General features: G+C 40.6%; 1 protein-coding gene across 1 annotated transcript in view; it reads right to left on the reverse strand.

The window, feature by feature from the left end:
• The window catches only part of Gnai1 (G protein subunit alpha i1), a 77,267-nt gene that overhangs the window by 8,941 nt on the left and 45,061 nt on the right, over positions 1 to 23,265 (reverse strand). Inside the window, exons 2-5 of the mRNA XM_021162971.2 lie at positions 19,488 to 19,530; positions 19,257 to 19,398; positions 8,556 to 8,713; positions 6,702 to 6,830 (exon numbers count right to left, since the gene is read on the reverse strand). Coding sequence (XP_021018630.1) covers positions 6,702 to 6,830; positions 8,556 to 8,713; positions 19,257 to 19,398; positions 19,488 to 19,530 — 472 coding nt within the window. The remainder of the gene's footprint in view (positions 1 to 6,701; positions 6,831 to 8,555; positions 8,714 to 19,256; positions 19,399 to 19,487; positions 19,531 to 23,265) is intronic.

The following is a 23,265-nucleotide window of genomic DNA, read 5'->3' on the forward strand; positions in this document are numbered from 1 at the left end:
AGTAAACCAAGGTATGAATTCTAAGTCAGAAGGGAGTCCCTGAGTCCCTCTCCCCATACAAGAAAGAAGAACAGGGGGCAGTAGAGGGAGAACAGGTGTGAGCCAAGGTATGCTGTAAATTGAGCAGCTATCAGGGACTGTCTTCCCCAAAGCCCTGAGAGGGAGTGCGGCCTTCCACTGGACTGATTTCATTTCCCCCTCTAGAACAGGAGCCTGGTCACTTTCTACTTGTTCATGAACCCAGTTATTTTCAATTTGCTACCAAAGCCCTAGGAAGAGAAAACATTCTTGGGCAATGGATATATTTTACCTGTAAGTCATATGTTTTGTCATAGCAATCACCATCTAAAAATTAAATATCTGCTTTTTTAAATGTCTTTCCACTTGAAGAATTTAAAAGCAAAGACTTTTGTCTCTCTTGATTATGCCCCCAACATGTGATACATAAAGAACCTCCTAACTATATCCTACTAAATGAGTAAACTATGCCTACTAAATACTTTCCAACACTTTTAAGAAATAATACCTGGGATAAGGGCGGTACACAAGAACCAATGGGGGTGACCTTAGCTGTGAATCACATCACTGGGGATATGGAACCTGAAGAGGCCACCTCCTGTAGCCAGACAGGAAGAATAGAGCAATAGAGACACCAACCCACCCATATAAATTTCAACTCCAAATTTATCCTGTCTACAAGAAATGCAAGGACAGAGGATGGAGCAGAGACTGAGGGGATAGACTTTAGACCTTTCCCATGGGCAAGCACCAATTCCTAACAGTACTAATGATACTCTGTGATGCTTGCAGAGAGGAGCATGTTGTTCTCTGAGAGGCTCCACCTAGCAGCTGACTCAGATACAGACACCCACAACCCAACAGTGAACGGCACTTGGGGACTCTTATGGAAGAACAGGAGGAAGGATTGTGGCCCTGAAGCAGATGAGAACTCCATAGGAAGACCAACAGAGTCAACTAACCTAGACTCTTGGGGCTCTCAGAGCCTGAACCATCCATCAAGGAACATACACAGGCTGGACCTAGGCCTCCCCACTCATATGTAACAGATGTGCAGATTGGCCTCCATGTGGGTCCTGAACAACTGAACCAGGGCTATCCCAAAACCTGTTGCCTATATGTGGGATATGTTCTACAAGCTGGGATGCCTTGTCTGGCCTCAATGGGAGAGGAAGCTCCTAGCCTTGCAGAGACTTGAACTACCAAGGTTGAGGCCCCACTCAATTGAAGAAGAACAGGAAGGAGAGATGGGTAAGGATTGTGGGAGGGGGTGACCAGGAGGGGGGCAGTGACTTGGATATAAAGTGAATAAGTAAAGAAATAAAATTAGAAAAAAAAAAAGAAATAGACTAATTTTATTATGTTTAAGATTTGGAACTGCCTTCTAGACTAAATGAATGTTGAAACCAAAGAGATTTCATTCTCTTTGAATGAGAATGACAGTGACAGTTGGGTACTTTGAGTATAGAAGAAACCTCCCATATTTAACTTAAGAACTATAAATGAATGATGGCCCTTCATAGACTGGTCTTAAACTAGAACATGTCAGCCAGTGGTTCTCAAGTTGTCTAATCAGAAACGACCAAGCAATGCTGAAGTCACTGGTCTGGGACTATCACTTGAGAAAGAACCTACAAGCTAATAGCATCAACAGTTGAGACCAAATCTTGTTAAAAGTTAGTAAGTATTTAAAGAGCTAAATGAAGATAATAACCAAAATGACTAGTTTTTACTACTGTTTTCATGTTCCATAAGGCATATAAATGACAGAGTACTCAGAAGTGTTAGAATTATTTACTCAGAAATCTTGTAATTCATTAATATATTGTTTCTCAAATCCCAAATCTCTATTTAAACAACAACAACAAAAAAATCATCACATAGTCTTTTCTCCTTCATATGAGAAAATCTTGTAAATTGTATCAACTAGAGAATCAGTCTGAATTTCTTAGGTATTTTTAGAAGTTGAAGGAAATGTTGGCTTTCCTGAAATATAGTAACTTAGTCTTTGAAGTTTTCCAGTTCCAATGTGACCTAGCCCAACTAGTGCAAAATTAGCTAACTGTATATGGACATCAAGCTCATTAAAAGAACACTGTGTCCCCAAATCTGTTAAACATTTATATCATCAAAAAGGAATGGAAGCTTTCTTAAACTATGCTAATTTTATAACAGAAAGGATCAATTAAATCTTTAACTGGGAATTGCTAACTAGAGCTGCTCACTCTTCTGTCCTTAGACAAAGACCCTGATCATCAAGGCTTATCCATACAGACAGATCCTTAAATTGTAAGAAAGCCCCTCACAGCTTATTTTCTATTTGTTAATTCATTCATACAAAAGTGTGAAATATATTTCACTTAGCAACTAAAATTAGATGAAAAAACCACAACCTGAAGCACACGAAGCTCTCGTCAGTGATCAGCATAGTAAAGGCTTCTCAGTAGATCCATACTAAGTACATAGCCACCCTCATCCATTGGGGATGTGTTTAACACAGAAAGAGCAAAGCTACAGACACATATAAGCAATCGTTGTGATTTAGCAAGCTCAAAATCAGAAGAACCTTTACCTAAAGTTTTAGACTAAATATCTCTAGGTCATCAAATTAAAACTGAAACTAGGCACATCCTGTGATATTGTATCTCACTCAAGGATCTCACACAAGGAGTAAGAAACACTTCCTGGGAAGAACAAGGTGACAACTGACTTCAGTGGATATTTGATGTCGAATAACAACTTTAAAAAAAAAAAAACTCTAGGAAGGCATCTTCTGAGAGAGTACCCTGAACCAAATCTAACAAGATTTCATATGGCCAGGTTGTCTTAAGATCAAACAATCCACCGACTCTTGCCTTTGTCACCTGTCACAACAATGGAGTTCTATCTTTACACTACCTTTAAAAGGAGGGAAAAAGGACTCACTTTATTATTAAGCTTCCTATAAAGGGCACCATTTGGATAGTTAAGCAACTAAATGGAGTTTACACAGATATTTAATGGGGAAAACCTATGTCCAAATCCCTTCTGTTCTAACTGAAAAGTACTCCAGTTCTTCCCTAGGCTACCCAGGTTAACAGTCAGCCATTTCCTTACCAAAACACAGAAATTTAGGTTTTCTTTCGTCAATGGCCACTAAAACCCCTGGGTGTGGTAGCACACATAACTAAAAAAGGCTCAGGTAGGTACAGCTATAGATTTGAGGCAAGCCTGGTCTACACAGTGAGTTCTGGTTCCCCAGGGCTACATGAGACCATGTCTCAAAAAACAGCAAAACGAAACAAAAAGCAATCAAACAAACAAACAAACACCTCAGTAAACAAGGTTTAAAAAAATCAGATTCTAAGATGTCTTGGAGTTAGGCAAATAGATTTTAAGTCTTCAAATAATAAACATCTTAAGAATTAAATATCATCGAATAGTTTTAAGACAAATGAAGCAACAAATGAATGTTTCTAGACCAGACATTGCATATAATTACTTGTCCACCTACAAGTATAACAAACAAGCTTCGTGGCAAAGTGACTTCACAAGAAGAAAAAAATATACCCACCATGAGGTACAAATAGAAGGAATACAAGTGAGAATCCTAAGAGTGAACACAAAACCACACCTACTGTATGAAATTAGTACTGCAGATGAGCAGTCTATAACTTCATCAAGGACATTAGGGAAATAGAGAGGCATTTTTATGCTCTGGCTGCTCTGGCAAGGGATCACATCCAAAGACATTTTAGGTCCCTGTGATCTGGCTGTAATGCAGACCTGCCCTGGATTAGAGTACGGTCTGGCTGAAACATAGACAGGGCTTTAGTAACTTTAATCCCAAACAATGATATCTAATTGTGGGGCAAAGTGACGAATCCGAGGAGGATTTGGCAGAATGAGTCAGAGATAGGAGTTGTCCAGCTATTTCAGAGCAGTGCAGGGAGATTCCCTTGGGAGTTGAGTCAGGTGAGTGAGTTCAGAGAGTTAGTTGAATGAAGGCAGTGCAGTGGAGTTGAGTTTATTCATGAGTCCATGCAGTGCCCTGCAGGTCAGCAGAGGCAGTGTAAGCCAGAGAATAAGGAGGAGCCAGAAGATTAGAACAAATCGCCAGAGTTAGTGTGTGCCCGAGCAGAGCAATTCAGTGAGAAGCCCAGAGAAGCCAACTCAATCAGTCAGCTTGGAGAGGAGTTTGAGCCAGAACAGCTGAGTTGAACCAGGCAGAGTTCAAAAAGAACTAGAAAGGGTTTTCTCCAGTAAGCAGCTGAGATATAACAATTACATGTGACAAGTGAAAGTTAAATTTACAGGGAAGCATTTGCTTGTTTGAGGGAAAAGCGATCCTGGAGAATTAGAATTGAACTGATGTTCTTTGGAAAGCTGAAGCATGGGAATCACTCAGTGACAATGACATTAGATGGTGTGCTGCACTTAAAACACATACTCACATGGGCACACATCCCGGAGCACACAGGGAAGCGTGCGGAGATGGAGCTGTAGGTGTGTGACTATGCTCGTAGATGGGAGAACTGAGCCTTCATTAGGAAGTAAATGATGCTGATGAGCCTTGTTTTGTTTTTTAACAAGGCTCTGTGAGTCTCTTTAGTTAAATTGCTTTGAGAAATTCTGTTTCCCTTATCACTTCAGAAGATCATAGCTAGCTGCAGCAGTCTAACCCATGATGAATAAAGCTTTGTTTTGAATGACTATTTTGAACCAAGCATTTTACAAGCAAAGCAAACAAAGATAAAATAATTTTGGTGACAGCGCGAGCTAGTCCGTTTCATGCCGACTCTTGAGTCGGGAGAGGCTGATAGTTTTGCCTTCCTTTCCTTTTTCCCTTCAATGTTTCAGATACTGTGCTGATGGTAAAGAAGAAAAGACTATGGAATATATTTCCAGCCACATGGAGTTTAGATTTCTACAAACCACTCATAAAACACTAAAGGTAACTTGGAAAGGAACATGTGTCATGAGTAGATTAAGCAATGATATGGTCTCTTAACGAATGCAAAAAACCCAGAAATCTTAATAAGACAGAGGTTCGGATTCCAGGACAACTCTTATAAGGGAAGAGGCATATCGCAGATTTCTTTTCTAGTCTCACTTCTATACTGCAAGTGGGGTCTGCACACCCAGAGTCCCTGCATCTGTAATGTCCTGCAACAGCAGAGTGCACCTGACAGGACTGTACACATCAATACAACCACAGTGCTCCCTAAACCAGAGCTGGCAGTGCTCCCCGACCAATTTCACACACATGGATTTAAGAAAAAAACAAAAAAACAAAAAAACAAAAAACAAAAGGAAACCCCCACCTGCTGAACCAAGATAAATGATACAAACCCATGTATTTCTTCTTTGGAGTTATTAATTAGCTGATATTTCCATGGTCTAGGGAACATGGTATTTAATGAGTCTGAGTTTGTGTGATACAGGGAACCAGCAAGCTGCCGAAGGGCTTTAAAAAGCAGGATCTTTTCCTCTGGACACAAAACTAACACTCAGGGAATGTGTCAGTTCAAGTGAAATTGAATCATAAGACATGTGGGTTTTGAAAAACAATTTCCCGCAGTTCCCGTATAGAGCTTCAAAATACAAAAACACAGTATGAAGGAGAGAAGAGGGATTTTATATTTTTTTAAACATCAGGAAATCGCACCGTGGTCTTGGATTTCTATGAAGATGCCTGAATTTGTGTTTCAGAAACCCTTTCTGTGGTCAAGTTGTTTTCCTTAGGGATATGTCTTTCTATGAGATGCACTGTCTCCTGTTTCTGGATTCCAGCATCATTACTGAAATGAGAGCAAGGTGGGCAGAATGATAAGCCCACTGAGCATGTGCAGGAGTGCTGGGGGGGGTGGGGGGGGTTAACGGGGAGTGGTCTGCCAGAGCAACAGTGAGGACAAAGCCATGGGGGATACAAAGTAAACATAAAAAGTGCTGCAGCAGGAGCTCTATCTGTAAGGGAAAACTGGGTGAAAGGAACTGCCAAGGAGGCTTTAGGGCTAGACGATTTGCCAAATTAAAACTCCGACTTGGCTGTAAGTCCATCCTCACCCAACCCCTTCTGTTCCTAATGGCTCCATTCTGCACCGCTCAGTACACCCAGCACGTTCACAGTCAACCCACCCGACGCAAACACTGCCCACCACTGGACTGTCAGTATTACTTTGATCGATGAAATTTTTCATACAAAAATTCAAAGGCACTTTTCTTTAAACACATTTTTATAAGTAAGCATATACTCTAACAGTAAAACCCCCCATTTTGCCTAAAGACATACAGCAGTGTCTTCATCAGACACACACCTATATACTACATAAGTTCAGTAATTGTAAAATTAACAGGCAAAGGGCATTTGTCTATTTTTTTGGTTGGTTGGTAGATTGGTTGGGTTTTGGATACAGGGTTCCTCTGTGTAATTCTGGCTGTCCTGGAACTCACTGTATAGACCAGGCTGGCCTCCAATGCAGAGATCTGCCTCCCTCTACCTCCTGAGTGCTAGAATTAAAGGTGTGATTAAAGCACTGCCCTGCTTGGTTATTTTGTCTTAAATAAAAAGTAACATATTCCTCTGAAAATGTTATTCTTGCTCATTTCCACAAAATTATTTTATTTACTTTTCTGAAGATTTTTTCCAATAGTAAAAATATTATAACCAAAACTTATGAACCATGCATTCAGAGGTTACTCACTTAAAATGAAGATCTTTGAAGGTAAAGTGGGTTTCCACAATTCCTGTGGTCTTCACTCTGGTTCTGAGGACATCCTGCTGAGTTGGGATATAATTTGGCTGTGCTATTCTGTCCAAGTCATTCAGATAGCTGCACACAACCAACAAAACACCGTTAATCAGAACAGGAGCCAAGAAGCTTACTTAAAACAAAACGACAACATATTTTAATTATGCTATGTTCTAAAGGCTTCAAGGGTCTTTAGAAGCATATAAAAGGACCAGCTTAAGCTTTGATGTTGCATAATTACGTAAAAATCTTCAGTTCCTCTTTAAGTGCCTTAAGCTTTGGTTTTTAGGCACAGTGATTCAAAGGAGAGGGGCTTAAAATGTCTAAATTGAGAAATAATGTGAGCTTGTTTCTTAAAATTCTTCCTTACGCTCTGACTTTACCACCGTGCTTGAGTCTGCACTTTCCCTGCTATTGAAGACTTCACAGGTTTTAATTGTGAATGCAGCAGCAAGAAACCTCACCAAAGGCTGGGTGAATGCTGTTTCCTGCTAGCCTTATGTTTCACACAGGGAAACCCACACCTTTCTGTTTTTTAATTCAATAGCTCTACAACCACTGAACAGGGAGGCCCCAGAGTCCCCCAGTACATGCAGGCTTTTGTCTGTGGCCTTATTTGTCCATCACAAGGAGAGGACAAGTCTCTGCCGTTAAAGGTACCACACACTTCACCTTAAGACATAGAAAAAGCAAGCTATACCATTTCTTCCCTGATGGCTAGCATTCAAGTCCCAGAAAGTGCTACACAGGCTCCTGGGAGATAAAGGGCATCAGGGGTGTTGTGAACCCTATGAATCAAAAAACTAAGCTGTCTGGCAAGATGGTCCTAGGTCTCAGTAGTGGCAACACTAGTATAGAGATAACCCACTGCCGTCTGATTTGAGACCTGCACCATAGTTAGAAATCCAGTTAGAAACCTTTGTCTTGGGAAGTTGTAGACCCAAGTATAGTTACCAAATTGATAGAACATCAACTGTAACTGTGGACTTTTCCACCTGCATCCCAGTTCCGGAATAACAACACAGGGGCTTACTGTTTAAAAACAACTAGGCCATCATCTAGGCGTGTTCCCTAACTAGCTCATAACTTAAATAACCCCTTTATTTGACTGCATGTCTGCCACATAGATGGTTACCTCTCTCTCATTAGTTTCTTATGTCCAAGTTCCTTTTCAGAGTCTAGGAGGCAAATCATCCCCCTGACTATCTATCTCCTAGAGTTCCAATCTCTCAACCAGAACTCCCACCTTCTACTTCCTGTCTTTTGCTAATAGGACATCAGCTTTTTATTGACAGATAATGGTTCCAAGAGATTATCCTTACAATCAAGGTCCTTTTTCTAAAATGTATGTTTATCCTCAGAGATAGTAGCTACTCTCAGCCTTAATAAGAGAAGTTTCTCTTTACAGTGAAAGGAAGGGAACGTTGATCCACTTGGACAGCCAGGATGATGAGAAGAAACGACAGTTGAGGGTTCAAGCCTAAGGAAGACATTCACACCACCCTTCCTAAGGCACAGAGAACTCAGCAGAAAACAATGCAGCAAGTGTATCAGAGCTGCGTAAGTGCTCTGAAGAATGCAGAGGGAGTTTTGGAAGTCTCTGTGGCATTCTTGGTGGTGTGCTAAGAACAAAGACAGCCCTATTCTGTACTCTTCCACCTAGAAATGACATACACATGAGGCTTTCAGAAAACCTGAGCTTCACACTAATGTGTCAGGCAGGTCTCTGGCACAAGTGGCCAGGAGATAGATTTGGTTAGAGTGTGATCTTCATGATAGCTGACTTCTGAAGCTGTGGCTACTTACTAGGCTGCCGAATCGTTCAGCTGGTACTCCCGGGATCTGTTGAAGCAGGCTTGCACACCACTGTCTTTCCACAGTCTCTTTATGACACCGGCGAGCTCTGCAGTCATAAAGCCTTCTTCTGCAGCCCCAGCAAGCACGAAAAGTTGGCGAGCATCATCCTGCACATTTCACAAGATAAGACATGGTACAGATGAAGAGATAGGTAGGGGGGAAAAGCAGCACAACTGGGAACTTTCTTCATGGTTTTTATAGAAGCGCCACACTTTTCTTTATCTGTGTGTATGCATGTATTAATAATCACTGAGGAAGTGTTTGCTAACCAAGACATAGGGGAGGAAATCAGCACGGCTTTGGTGCAGATATACCTATGATGCATGTACGAGACCACACACACACATTTCTAAGCAAGGGACGAGTATATATAACGTTGGTCCAGCTCTGCTTCAGTGATGAAGGGCTAACAGTCAGTTTGTGAACCACCAGGGATCATCCACATTCAGTCATTGTTGCCGAAGAGAAGCAGAACAAGAGCCTCTGACTGGACCCATGCTGCCTTACGAACCCATGCTGTGATAAATAGGAAACAGGAGGTCAGATGGAAGGAGCTTCCACTTCACGTGCACTTTATGCACATTGAGTCTTCAATATCTGGGGTGGAATCTAGCATAATCTTGAGCCGAGACCAAACACATGTTTAATTTCTCAGATATGAATATGGGTAGTAATTACCATCCTGGTAGCAGAGTACAGACCCTAGGTAGAAACAACTTAAAATGAAACAAAACAAAGCCTAGGTGTCATAAATTACTACTTTGCTCAGGTTATTTTTAGCTTTCGATGTATGGTGGAGGAATAAGCCATTATTCCCAAGGGGCATCCTTCCAAACAACAGCTGGTTCTCCGATCTTCAGGTTGAAGGTATCTGAATAGTTCGAGTGTGTTGGAGAGGTGCAGAAGTGTTTATCTTTTTGTTATTCTTATCACTATTCTATGTACAGAACTAAATAACCTCTATTACACTCTGATCAGGTTACTTTTTTAACAATATTCTAGAACTTATTTAAAGTACATGGGCAGAATTTCTCGAGAATACATGTAAATATACCTTTTGAGTTTTTAAAATAGGTTTCTACTACTCAGCCCTGGCTAGCTTTGAACCTGTGATCCTCCTGCCTCAGTGCCAAGTACTGAGATTACAGGAGGGCACCACCATACTTGGAAGCCATGTTATAAATAAACTTGATCATCGTCTGATTTGGGTGTTTGCTGAGTGTTCTTGAATTAATTGCCCACCTGCCACTCCTGGGGGAACAGTGTACTGTCGTCTAGTCTTACGGAATGATGGAAGTATGACGGAGTATGCAGCAGAGAAGTGTCTCAGGGCATGGCGGCAGAGGAGACCAGCTGACAATATGAATTCATCCTGCTGCTAATTCATGAAACATTTTCTTTTCAGCTGGAACTCATCATGGAAACTAATTAAGTCTCTCAGCATGGGAACACATTATTCAAGCATATGTTTCCCTCTTTAGTAAACCACAAGAGAGATACATGCAAGCCAGCAACACGTGCGTATCCTTAGCAAACCAGCCTACCACAGGCTGCGGCCACTCTTAGCATCATTATCCTAGTTCCAACAAGCAATAAGGTCACCTACTAAATAATAACCTACACACACACACACACACACACACACACACACANAGAGAGAGAGAGAGAGAGAGAGAGAGAGAGAGCCCACCATTTTTATTTACTAAACCACAGAAAACATAATTTCATTTAGAAGAATTCTTAAGTACTTTTTAAAAAATATACTTCATCATGTAACCTTTAGTCAATTTCAGTAAAGTTTTTGGCAGAAGAGGTGAAGGCGCTCAAGTCTGGGTCACCTGAACAGACCCTTTTCTTTCCTACTTTCCAGGAAAGCACTCAAAAGAAAACCCAGAAGGAACTGTGGACACTGTACTTATAAACTACACTTCCCCAGGCATTCAAATGTCTCCTCCTTTTTTAGATTGCACATGTAGTAAGACCATGCAATCCTTTACCTTCCATGTCTGCCTTATTTGATTTAGCACAGTATCCTTCTGATTATAATGAAATGTTGGTCAAACCTCCAGAGATAGAAAATTAAACAATGCCCACCTGGGATAAAGGAAGTGGACAGAGAAGCAGGAAGTATGGTTCAAAGGGAAGGAAGCAAAGGATAGGCCGAAATCATTGCAAGGAGTTAATGCCCAATGTCAGAACTAATCATACAGCTGAATTTTATTGGAATTATGTTAACTATGTTTATTTTAACCACTCTCATAACTCAAAAAATGTAATGTGTGAGAGTGGACATGTTAACTTCATTATTGTAGTAACTATATTGCTATCCTGTGGATCCCATATAACATCAAATTGTAAACCTCAAAACTCTACAGTAACGTTAACTGTAAAAAAGTCTCTTCCTCACAAAATGTAAATTAACTGGAAGTAAGTGGAAACCTGACACCGTGTGATGGTGTACAGTTACAATCCTGGTACAACTTGGTATATACCTGGGATGCTGACAAAGGCTCATCTCAAGTTCTAGGCCAGCCTGGGCTACAGAGTGAATGTGAAGTCAGTGTATATTACAGTGAGACGCCGCCGTCACAGGAGAAACAATGGGAATGTTTACCTCCCAGTGACTGCTGGACATTTAGTCGTCACCCACAGGGGAGCACTGAGGTAAAGAGCTTGAGCAGAAAGCATTAGAAAAACCTTTCTACCTCGCCGTTTTGTTTCAAACAACCCAAGGCAACTTGTCTCAAGTATGACAACCGGTCACCCAGTCATCATATAAATCAGTAAGTCAACAATCAGTAAGTCCTTATTGTCTAAAACTTGCTCACAAAAGCAAGAAAGACTACACTTCCTGTTCAGTGTAGGGCAGAAACAGTGCATGTTCAGGGCCCAATGCATCCAGATTCAATTCAAAAGCGCAATCACATTTTAATAGTCAAAGCAATCTGAAGTCTGAGAACCCCAGGAGAGGCTTTTAAAGCAATAGCTAGATGACTAATCAGGACACAGAAGACAAAACTTCCAGATGAAAGCAATCTTTGCATAGAAAGCATCAAAAGGCTCTTCTAAAACACAAGGTAAACAAGATGATAAACTAGATTAAAAATAGTGACACCTCTGAACTGAAGCTACAAGGATAAGTTTCTGCTGCCAGGACTGATATATGAATGAACATTGTCCCAATGCCTGCATCATTTATATTTGCCAATGATACTAGAAATCACATATAATGACAGCTTCTCTTGTGTTAAACCCAGCGCATTCCTATAGATGTGGTGGTATATAGATATATAGCAACAAAGTTCTCAAGAACTTTATTTGAGAGAGAAAGAACTTTTTAGTGGGTTTACCACTCTGTGGCTCAATGGTAACCTTAGATGATGAAGGCTTGCTTTAAGAAGCATGGAACTTGGAGGAGGTAGGAGGTATCTCCAGGAAGAGATGGAGACCTGGAGGGAGGAGCCCAAGAATCACTGTAGTGTCCTTAGCTGTGACTCAAGGCACCTAGAGGCTGGGGAGGAACCCTGGTGGAGTCTTAGGAACACCAACCCACCCACAAAACTTTTGACCCAAAACTTATCCTGTTTACAAGAAATGCAGAGCTTGGGGATGGAGCAGAGACTGAGGGAACAGCCTACAAATAACTAGCACAACTTAAGACCCATCCCATGGGCAAGCACCAATTCCTAACACTATTACTGAAACTCTGTTATCCTTGCAGACAGGAGTCTAGCATGGCTGGCCTGAGAGGCTCTACTCATGCAGCTAACTCAGATGGATGAAGTGACCCATGGCCAAACACTGGATGGAGCTTGGGGACTCTTATGGAAGAACAGGATAAAGGCTTACAGCCTCTAAGGGAATATGAATGCCACAGGAAGACCAACAGTCAACTAACCTGGATCCTTGAGGCTCTCAGAGATTGACCCACAATCAAAGAGCATACCCAAGCTAGACCTAGGCCTCCCAGCACATGTGTATCAGATGTGCAGCTTGGTCTTCATGTGGGTCCTGAACAACTGCAACAGCGGCTAGCGCAAGAGCAGTTGCCTGTGTTTGGGGTATGTTCTTCTAGCTGGGCTGCCTTATCTGTCCTCAGTGAGAGAGGAAGCTCCTAGTCTTACAGAGACTTGAAGTGCCAGGGTGGAGGGGGATATCCAGGGGCCCCCCACCTACTGTGAAGAGAAGGGGGGATAGGGGAAGAATTGTGGGAGAGGGTGACTAGGAGAGGGGCAGTGAGCAGGATGTAAAGTGAATAAGAATAAATGAATGAATGAATGAATGAATGAGCAAGAAACTGCAACACATCTCTATAGTCAAAAGTAAAAATGATTTAAGGCGAGGGCATAGTCATGCTTCTTTCTACATATTATTTAAGAGTAAAGCCTAAAAACAACAATAACAAAAAAAAAAACCTAAGCTAATTTTAACTCAATTTGAGGTTGTAAGAACTTTTACTAAATTTCAGTGAATTTATCAGGAATCATAAGCGTCACAGTATTATGAAATTACTGGAAAATACATTGCCAAAAATGTATCTTTATATATGTTTATAATAATATATGTACTAAATTAATAAAAATACTGACACTAAGTTTTTCATGTGGGCAATCAAAAGTCCAGAGAGACACAGAAATACATGAAAATCAAACATAACCTGAGGCAATGAAGTAGTCTGTGCTGGAAGTGCATATTACACTTCCAAGTCCAGTGTCATTGAGCTATTTGCATAGCTATTTCTCAGGATGGAAGCAGTATAAAACTTGGCTCCTCACCTCTCTCCTCTAACTAACACAGAGTGGAATACTACTGTAAACGCCTCAGCTGCTCTTCTTGCCGGCACAGCAGGTGAAAGTGCCTCGGGACATTTTGAAGAAGTGAGATTTGGAAATAGCAGAAATTACCAGCTATTAAAAACCTACACTATGTAGAACAGTCTGGATTTAATACCAGCCAAGAAGATAAAAATACCAACATAAACTTATATGATCAGAGTGGTAAGATAAATCAGTACGAAAGGATGTGGTTATTCCAAAGGTACTAATAAACAGAGAAGTACAAATATGGCTTATTAAGTTCATCTGACAGAATATTTCAGAGGCACTAAAGAACAAATGAAGATTCAAGTACTGAAATCCACTGCCTTGCAGAACTTTAAAGTAGCATAAATATTTGTTAAATCTTTTGTTGACTAAAGGTGTTCAAAATTTAAACATAATGAAAACACTAGCAAAGGGAATTTTAGTAATGAAAAATACCCAAGAATAAGGTGAAGGATAATAAACAAAATATAAGAAAACTATTTTTAGGAAAAAAATCTGATGCATGTGCACTTACAAACCAACACAGAGAAAATCAAAACAAAAAGATCCCAGGGGGTAAGCAAACACAGGCCACAAACAAACAATAAAAACAAAGACAGTAATAGTCTGGAAAGCCATACGAGAAAAAGAATTCACATTCTATTGAGCCAAGACTCACTAATCACAGATCAGAAAGTTCCCTTAACTCTGGCTGCCTCAAGTAAGAAGAAAATACATACCCAAATTGCTGCCAAGGTGAATTGCTAAATATTCTAGAACAGCAACCTTGCAAATCAGGCAGATAGAGATAAAACAACGAACAAGCAGATGAAAACAGCCACCGAGTGTTCAAAGCAAAAAATGACCATCTTCTAGGGGCAATGTGAGCCTGGTCAGGAAGGTGAGTGTGTGGACCTGGGGTTCCTCATACTATAAGGTATCACAGGTAGCTTCCAAAGAGTAAAAGACCAGTCTTGAGTTTGGATGTACTGTCAAATGGTTTCAGATCCAATGCTACTAGAAAAATAAAGCCCAATGCTACAAGCTCATAAAAGCATGCTTTCTGGCTCTTCTTGTTCTGGGCATGTTATTGCAGGTCAGCCCACTGTCATAATGTTACACCAGAGCCAGCCGTGTGCTAACAGTACTACATAATGCTTTCTACCACACAAAAATCTGAATTACCAATACTTTAGTATTCACAGATGGAATGGCCTCACTCTGAGAAAGTTTTAAAGAGACAGTAGCCATAAAATTGTACTATGTCAACCTTGAAAATAATTTTTATTTGTTTTCTCCTCAATTAAAATAGGCAATGTAGGCTATTGATATACATCCTCAACATGTCTGACTAGTTGGCCCATTCCAGAGCATATAGATATGAGCAACACCGGATGACTCAGTATGGTGCATTTATATATTTATTCTTGTGTGTATATGTAACAACAGTGGTTAAAAACAAGGCCTGAAATCCAGGGAGAAGAATGGGAATAGGGAACAGAAAATGATATAATTATATTTTAATTATTTTTAATTAAAAAGGACAATCGCAACAAAAACAAGCAGGCTTTTTAGTGCTGGTTTAGTAATTCTGAACCCCTTTTGGAACAGAAATGCTTACTAGTCTTAATACTTGGTAAAAAGAACAAGACAGGTTAATCTAAACCTACTAGGTACCAAATATGAAGCAATATGAACTAACACACTGTCATTCCCAGTACAAATATTGATAATAAAATCAACAATGTTTACTGAGCATCTATTATAGCCAAGGGATAATAATCACTCACTACTGATTTTATCTTAAAAATACTATGAAGTAGTTGTTCCTTTTTTTTTTTCTATCCTATTCCATATAATTAAATATGAAGAGAGACAGTGAATCACATATCTGGGGACTGGTCTGGGAAAACCAAAATCACATCAGTGTGGGGAGGTATCTCTAAGCACACCCAATTGAACGCTAAAGGTCTTACTTTCAAGTCATCAGAAATGGACTGGTTACTTAACAAGTGGCAATAATGCAAGAGACAAATTATGACATATTTAGATCCTATTTAATAGTGAACACCCCTAATAAGTGGATAAATAGATTAGAAAAAATCCATAGTATTATAGACAATACCCAGAGATAATGTTTGAGAAGCTGTGTCAGCTGTTGTGTGCCTTGAGGATCTGGTCCAGGTCCCTTTCACCCACAGAAGGAGCCCAGCATGCCAATGTGAGGTTTTGTGTGCACTTTGCAGTTGGGGAAGACTGAGAAAGACTCCTGGGACATCTTGGTTACCCAAGCAAGCTGAATTACTGAGCTCCAGATTCAGTGGAAAACCCTGTGCCCAAAAATAAGGTGGAGAGCAAGACAAAAGAGGATGTTAACCCCGGCCTTCCAACCCCACTCACAAATGCACAGGAACGTGCACAGGTGCAAGCACACAAATACTAAGTTCACAATCATTTTGGCTATACAATGAGTGTGATGCCATTCTGGGATACATGAGACCTTGACTTAACAAGAGAATACTAATTACAGTAATTAGGAGTGTTGTCTTTATATCAAGACAAGACAAAAATGTCAGAATTAACACAATAAATAAATAAATAAATAAATAAAAGTTTTGGTAAGAAACAAGCCATAAAGAGTGAATATCTCTCATACTCAAAGAAAACCCTTCCCAAAACAATTTAACAAAAATGAGAGTACCCAGAGGGCTCACAAGGAAAATACAAACAGATAAATGATTATAAATATCAGGGAAAAACTAAAAGGCAAAACTGATAATCTTCCTCATTTATAAGCTATTGAAAGTTGGAACGCTGGTCATATCTAAGTCAGTGTGACCCTCAGAAAACAGACAGTGATGAAGGCTTGCTACCAAGATAATCCACTCTGCTTTTACCTGTAAAACTGACCTTTGGTCCTTCACAGAAACATACATCTAATTTTCCTCACCTCATAATACAGGAATTGCTTTTTGTGAAAAGGGGGTTTTCAGTGTGCCTTTGCATACGCTACTGCTTGGCTGTAGAGTGGTTTTTCTTCATTTTTGTCTAGAAACCTCTTACTCAGGTTACAATACTCGGCTCAAATATACCTTCCTCATGTGCAAGCTGTCCTTAACTCATTTTTACAACCTCCAGAGTAATTGCAAGGGAATTGGAGAGGTTTAAATTCTATATAGAAGCAAGGTAGCCTGAAATACAGAGAGAAGGGGAACAGATCATGGGAGAACACACGCTCCACGTGACGCAGTAAGCAGGAAAGGCCGAGGGCATCGGAAATATTAGCTGATAGCAGGAAGGGGCAGTTGCCGGGTGCATCTGTGGGCACATACTGACTCCAGAGCTTCAGAAGAGCCACTAACCATGAAGCAGCACTTAGTCAGAGTACTTACTCCTAAGGCTAAGCTGACGGGTCTTACAGGAAAGGTTTAAAGAGAATTTGTTCTAAGACAGGTATGAAAAATCAATGGCTTCTCATAAAATTGCCTGCACTGTCCCTGAATCATAAAAAACCTAGGCTCTAAACGGCTCTGAAGCAGTTAGTTCTTCTAACAGCAGACACTATAGGTAGGAGATTCCCAGGACTGGGAAAGTGGGCTGCTATTGAGTTTGGTTCGGTTTTCTGAGACGAGGCTTCACTTTGTAGGCCAGGGTGACCTTGGACTCACGATATAGCTTAATAAGTTCCTGGCCTCACTCAAGAGGATCCTCTGGCCTCATTTCTCCCAAACATTGGGATTACAGGCTTGAGCTGCTACAACCAACTTACATAGATGAATTTGCATGTTTTCAGTGGCCATAATTGGAATTGCTATAAAGTAAAATTTCTGTTTACTTTCTCTCCTTAATCTCAGTCTGTGCCATTCTTTTAAACAGAGATTAAGAAGTCAGTGGTATTTCCAAGAGTGTTTCAAAATAATTTTTAATAATTCATAACATTCCTCTAAATTTCCTCCTGAAATAAGATTTGATTATATCTAGAATATTCTGTCTCATCTACTATTCATCCAGTGTAATTTATGCACTTATCATTTATTCACCTAACAAGTGCTCTGAGAGTGTTGAATGAATAAATGATAAACTAATTACTTAGAATGATCTTGACCACAGTCTCAACATTGTACCTTCCCTCTCTAGATTTACCTTACATATATGCTACTATGTAGACTTTATAGTTTGGGGGCCAAACTCTGGGTCCCACATAGTCAAGGCCAGTAAGTGCTGGAGCACCAAGCAATATTCACCCAGCCCTGTACCACCCAGGAACTTGCTAAGTCAGTAATTATAGAAATGATGAATGTTACATTTTTTATGATTGTAGTGAGTACCCTGCTACATATGCATCTCTTAAAATATACTACACCCCATTATTTCCCTCCACCTGACTGTACCCCACTAACAACTGTTTTACTTTCTCTTTGAGACTTGAGTTATACATTTGTTTCAGATTTCACATACGTGAAACCAGACTGTATTTTTTTCATATATCATAATATTTTTGGTGTAGAAATGACAGAACATCCTCTCAGTGATGTGTGGCCAAAATAACAAGTAAAGATCCTCAAATAAACAGAGTAAGCATCAAATAGAGAGAAAGGAGAAGACAGTGCTTTGTAGAAAGGATGCTGTGGATGACAGGAGGGAGCCAGCACAGAGAGCCTCAGCCAGCACCAAGCCTGCTGCACTCCAGGTCTGCTGCTGCCCTGCCATGAGCTTCCTTCCTGCCTCCCAGCTTCTCTACCAGGCACTGGCTGCTCTGCTGAAATCCCACTTAGCTCTGAAACTCTGATTCATGTCTTTAAATAGCTGGTATTTTCCTGTCCCAAAGATAAGCAAACTCATACCGGTTTCATTACTGAGGGTTCAGTCGCTGTTTTAGTCTAGGCCCAAGCATAAATAATGAGATCGTGTCAGTGCTGCAATGTTGTTTTATTTTCTTGCTGTGTAATCCTGGCCTGGCTGTCCTAGTACTCACTGTGTAATCCATGCCAGCCTCATTGCAGCAATCCTCCTGCCTCAACAAGCCAAGTGTTAGACTAAAATATCTAAACTTGTGAGGCAACGTAAACCCTTTGTCTTGTTAAGCTAATTACCTCTGGCATTTTATTTATGGTAACAGCATATGAGATTGTAGGCACCGAGGTATCTATGTGTTATGGTTTGAGTATAAAATGGCTGTAAATGTTCATTTGCTGAGTTTTTTTTTTTTTTCTCTAACTAGTGGGCTATTGACATGACTGGATGGGGCAAATATAGCTTCACTAGTGAATTAAACTGTTGGCAAATTCATAGGTGAACATGCAATTAGAATGGGGCCAAGCTGGAGGAATCATGTCACTGTTTGTCTTTGAAGAGAATATCTTGTCCCTTGTCCTCTTTCTGTCTCTCTCTACCTCCTGCCTGTCATGAGGTAATCCACTGTTCCATCCCCCTCCCCACCATGATGTTTTAGCCTTGCCTAAAGACCATAGCAATGGAGTCTGCCAATCATGGTCTGAAACCTTTCATGCTGTGAGCCACCAAGTTGCCCTACTTTGAGTGGGTTTGCCCAGGTGTTTTGTAGGGCTGGAAAGATGTTACTAAGACTCTAATATCTATGTTATATAGAAATTACTTCAGCTCTTTCTGAAGAGGCTGGAGAAGTCAGGGAAAACGGCAGAAGGTGGAGAGTACAGGTCTGTGTATTTCTTACTTCCCTTACTTCAGAGGCTCCAGACTCACGTCGGTCCTTTTAATTTCTTTCATGAGGCATTCTGAACAGCTGTCTGGCCTCAGCTATACAGCTACAGATGCAGCATTGTCCCATGAGTTAATCATCAGACCCAAGCCAACACACTGAATGCCTTACCGCCCGAGCAGAGTCTCCAAAGTCGATTTTCAACCTCCCCATGGCTCTAATGATGGCGATGATGGACTGGATAGTGTTGCTATAGACCACTGCCTTGTACTGCTTACATTCCTCTTCTGAGTAGCCGGCTTCGTGGATAATTCTACCGAGATCAAAGGGAGAGAAGAACACTTCCTTACAGAGGTCACTTAGAGTCATAAAAACCGTATCTAATATCTTCCATTTACTTACTTCATCTGCTTCACAATGGTACTCTTTCCAGATTCACCAGCACCTAGAAAACAAAATAAGGATTTTCTAATTCAGTATACTTAAGTATCTCCAGCTCCCAAAGCACACACGTGTGCATGACTAGCATGTTCACAAATAGTGACTTTTGTATTAAAATAAGACACAAGCAGTGGCTCCATAGGATTAGCAAGTACACAGACCTAAGGTATGGCGCATATATCTCGTCATCAGCAAGAAGTGGTCTCAGAACCAACTTCCCCCCTTTTCTCTGTCCCTGTGTCTTCCTTCCTGTTCTTTCTTGTGGTGCTGGGGATCAAACTCTGGGCTTCCCATACTCAAGGCAAGTAAATGCTCTAGCATAAATATATCCCCCACCCCCAGCCCTGTATTCAGAATTTTGCTTAGTGAGTTGACTTTAACCACAGGAAGAAAAATGTATAATTATTACATGCAATGATGAATGTTAACATTTTCAAGATAGTAGTAATCACTTTACTACATACAGATCTCTTAACAAAATTTTGTACATCTTAAAACATAATAAAACAATAAAACTTAAGATGAACTTTGTTACCAACCATAAGAATGCTCATATTTAACTCCATTTTTCTATTATTTCATTAAACTCAGCAGAAAAAAATGTTTCTGCTATTGCATAGTTTCTAAAGTATTTTTTTAAATCTATTCTTTGGCTGGACATGGTAGCTAACAGCTCTAACCCCAGCATTTCTGAGGCTAAGGAACAATATTGACACACATTTAAACAGACCCTGGGCTGGTGAGTTTTAAGGTAGTGAGAGAGACTCCCAAACCCAAAACCATGAAAATAAATAAATAAATAAATAAATAAAAGTAAGCCAAGCTCCTATTGCAAATTGCAGTACTGGAAATTGTTTCATTCATGACTTTGTTCCACACTGATAGACATGTTAACTGCTGGGTAAACATCTTAATATTAACTTTTGGCTCCTTTGAAGCAGAACAGTTATATCAAGAAGCCACTTGGGGAACTGGAGAGAAATAGTTAAAAGCATTTGATAAGTTTACAGAGGACGCATGTTTTGTTTCCAGCACCCACACTGGACAGCTCACAGCCAGCTATAATTCCAGCTCCATACGATCCAATGCCCTCTTCGGACCTCTGAAGAAACCAGACATGCATATGGTACATATTCACACATGCAAGAAAAGACCAATGTAAAAAAAATTTAAAAGCAGAAAATTCAGGGAGCTGGAGAGACGTATCAGCAATTAAGAGTACCCGCATGGTTGGTTCTCATGGTAGATCACAACTATCCTAACTCCAGTGCCAAAGGTTTGATGCCCTCTTCTGACACCCACAGGTACCAAGCATACACATACTACACATACATACAGGCAAAATATTCATACTCCCAAAATAAATAAATCTAGAGTGAGGAGGAAGAGGGGAGATGGAGGAGGAAGGGGACAAGGAGGAAGTGGGTAGAGGAGGAGAAAAGAGAGAAGAGGGGTGAGGCAGGAGGGGAGAAGAAGAAGAAGAGAGAGGAGGAAGAGGAGAGAGGAGGAGGAGGAGGAGGAAGAGGACGGGGCTTCTATGCCCATGGTAGCCACAGCCTCCAGGAGATGGCACAGTATTAAGTGTGGACGTGGTTCTTGCAGAAGAACCTGTTTCCCAGCCCCCACACGGCGTCTTACAACCACCCCTAGCTCCAGCTCCAGGGAATTTGGGATGGTCTTTGGACTTCTGTGGAGATCAGGCATATACATGATACATTTATTCATCAAACAAAAATTTTAAATCCAGAAAAAATTGAAAGGAGTATTATGAAAAAACTTTAAAGAGTAGATGTTAATAACAAGGCCTCTGTATCCCATGCCAATATGACTTGCTGATCCCGAGACTGCCACAATGTGTCAGATGGGGCATTTCCATCTTCCTTTCACAGAAGTCCCAAACCAAGGGATCATTTCCCAAACTGTCCCCTGTAGGCTACCTACAAAAGGTTTCCTCATGAGCTGAAGCCTAGCTTTATGCCATACTGCTCTATTAGATTCCTGAGGAAATGGCAGCCCCTTTCATTCTCAATCCATGTAGCAGTAGCTACTACTCCCGGGGCACATTAGACCATCAAGCTTTTCTACATTTCTGACTGTTGAGAACAGAAGAAAGGAAGCCATGGAAATAGGACACACACACACACACACACACACACACACACACACACAGCATCTGAATACAAGTTGTACTTCAACAGCATATTTGAAACATCTCAGGAGAAAACTGCCTGAAGTTTACTAGGTGTTTGATATTCAAGCAAATTTCACAAGATACCCTCACATTAAATAGGAGAGTGGCATTGATTAAACAATAGGGGTATTTTTTCTTTACAGCCTTTGAATCTTTCACAGCATCTGCCCATAGAAAACAATTCCAAGATAAACACCCGTCATTTATTATCAACAACACTGGTGTGGCTCTATGGAAGGCACAATGGCAGACATTATGGCCCACACATTTCTCTAGCCCAGGGGTGGGTCCCCCTAAGAGTACAATCCTCGGAGGGCAGTCTATCAAAGGCCCCTGCATTTTGGAATACTGCAAGTACAGAGAGCAGCTACCATGATGTGGTAGAACATGCTAGAATCTAGGATTCAGACACAGGGGGTTACTCCAGTCACATAGACCTTTGATGATCTTCGTTGTCTGTGAAACAATTCAAAGGCCAGAGAAGGCTTCAAGTGATGGAAGTTTGTGGGTTCTGAGAACCCCGCAAAAAAAAAAAAGGAAGGAAGACTGAAAGAATGAGAGTATTCTCAGGTGACGAGGCATGCACGGATTAGAACTTTCAAACCTTAATGTAGAGGAAAACTTTTTCAATGCTAAGAATTTCTTTAAATTCAAATGCACTTTTTAATCTCTTAAAATTGTTGATAACATAGGGTACCTGGCTTACTTTGCAGGGAGTATCCTGCGGCTCCTGGTTCCAAAAACATCTTATCTACATAGGTTGAAGAGTAGAGGTGCCACTTCCTTTTTCACTAGTGATTATGTCTCTGCACAACAGATACCCAGAGGCAGAAAGCCTGAAAAAATTTTTTCAAAACTCAGCAACTAATTATTTTTGTTTGTTTTGAGACAGGATTTCTGTGTAGCCCTGGCTGTCCTGGAACTTGCTCTATAGATCAGGCTGACCTTGAACTCAGAGATTCCCCCTACCTCTGCCTCTGCCTCTGCCTCTGTAGCTGTTGGTTAAAGTCAACAGAGACTCAAGAATTTTGGATCTGTATACTGCTATTTCCAAAAAGAGATAGGTGTGATATGCTGTGTTTATGTAGTAGATATTTTTTAAACACCATTCGGTTTATATCTATGCCTTTATATTTCTAATGAAACAGTTTTATAGAGACTTTTAGAATTTGTTCAGCCCATGACTTTGTGCACAGCTGTTGTGTGTGTTATGGTCACTTGCACCCTCCACCTACTGCTTTTTAAAGTTGCTTCATGAGAAGGATCTAGAAGTTCCATGATTCACTTTTCTCTCCTTGCCACAAGTAGAGAAATGGTTGGTTCTGTGCTTTTCAGTTAGACTATTATATAAAACTCAGTTACACCCTGACCCCCCCACTCCCAAACTGTGATCATATTGCTGTTTTTGTAGTTTAACCAGGGCAACACTACACATTCCTTATCTTTATGGAAGTCTTTTCTGGCTGCTCATGTGTTAGTGTTTCCTCTTTCTTTCTTCCTTCCTTCCTTCCTTCCTTCCTTCCTTCCTTTCTTTCTTTCTTTCTTTCT

This window comes from Mus caroli, chromosome 5, assembly GCF_900094665.2.
Source record: "Mus caroli chromosome 5, CAROLI_EIJ_v1.1, whole genome shotgun sequence".
NCBI classification, from domain to species: Eukaryota; Metazoa; Chordata; class Mammalia; order Rodentia; family Muridae; genus Mus; species Mus caroli.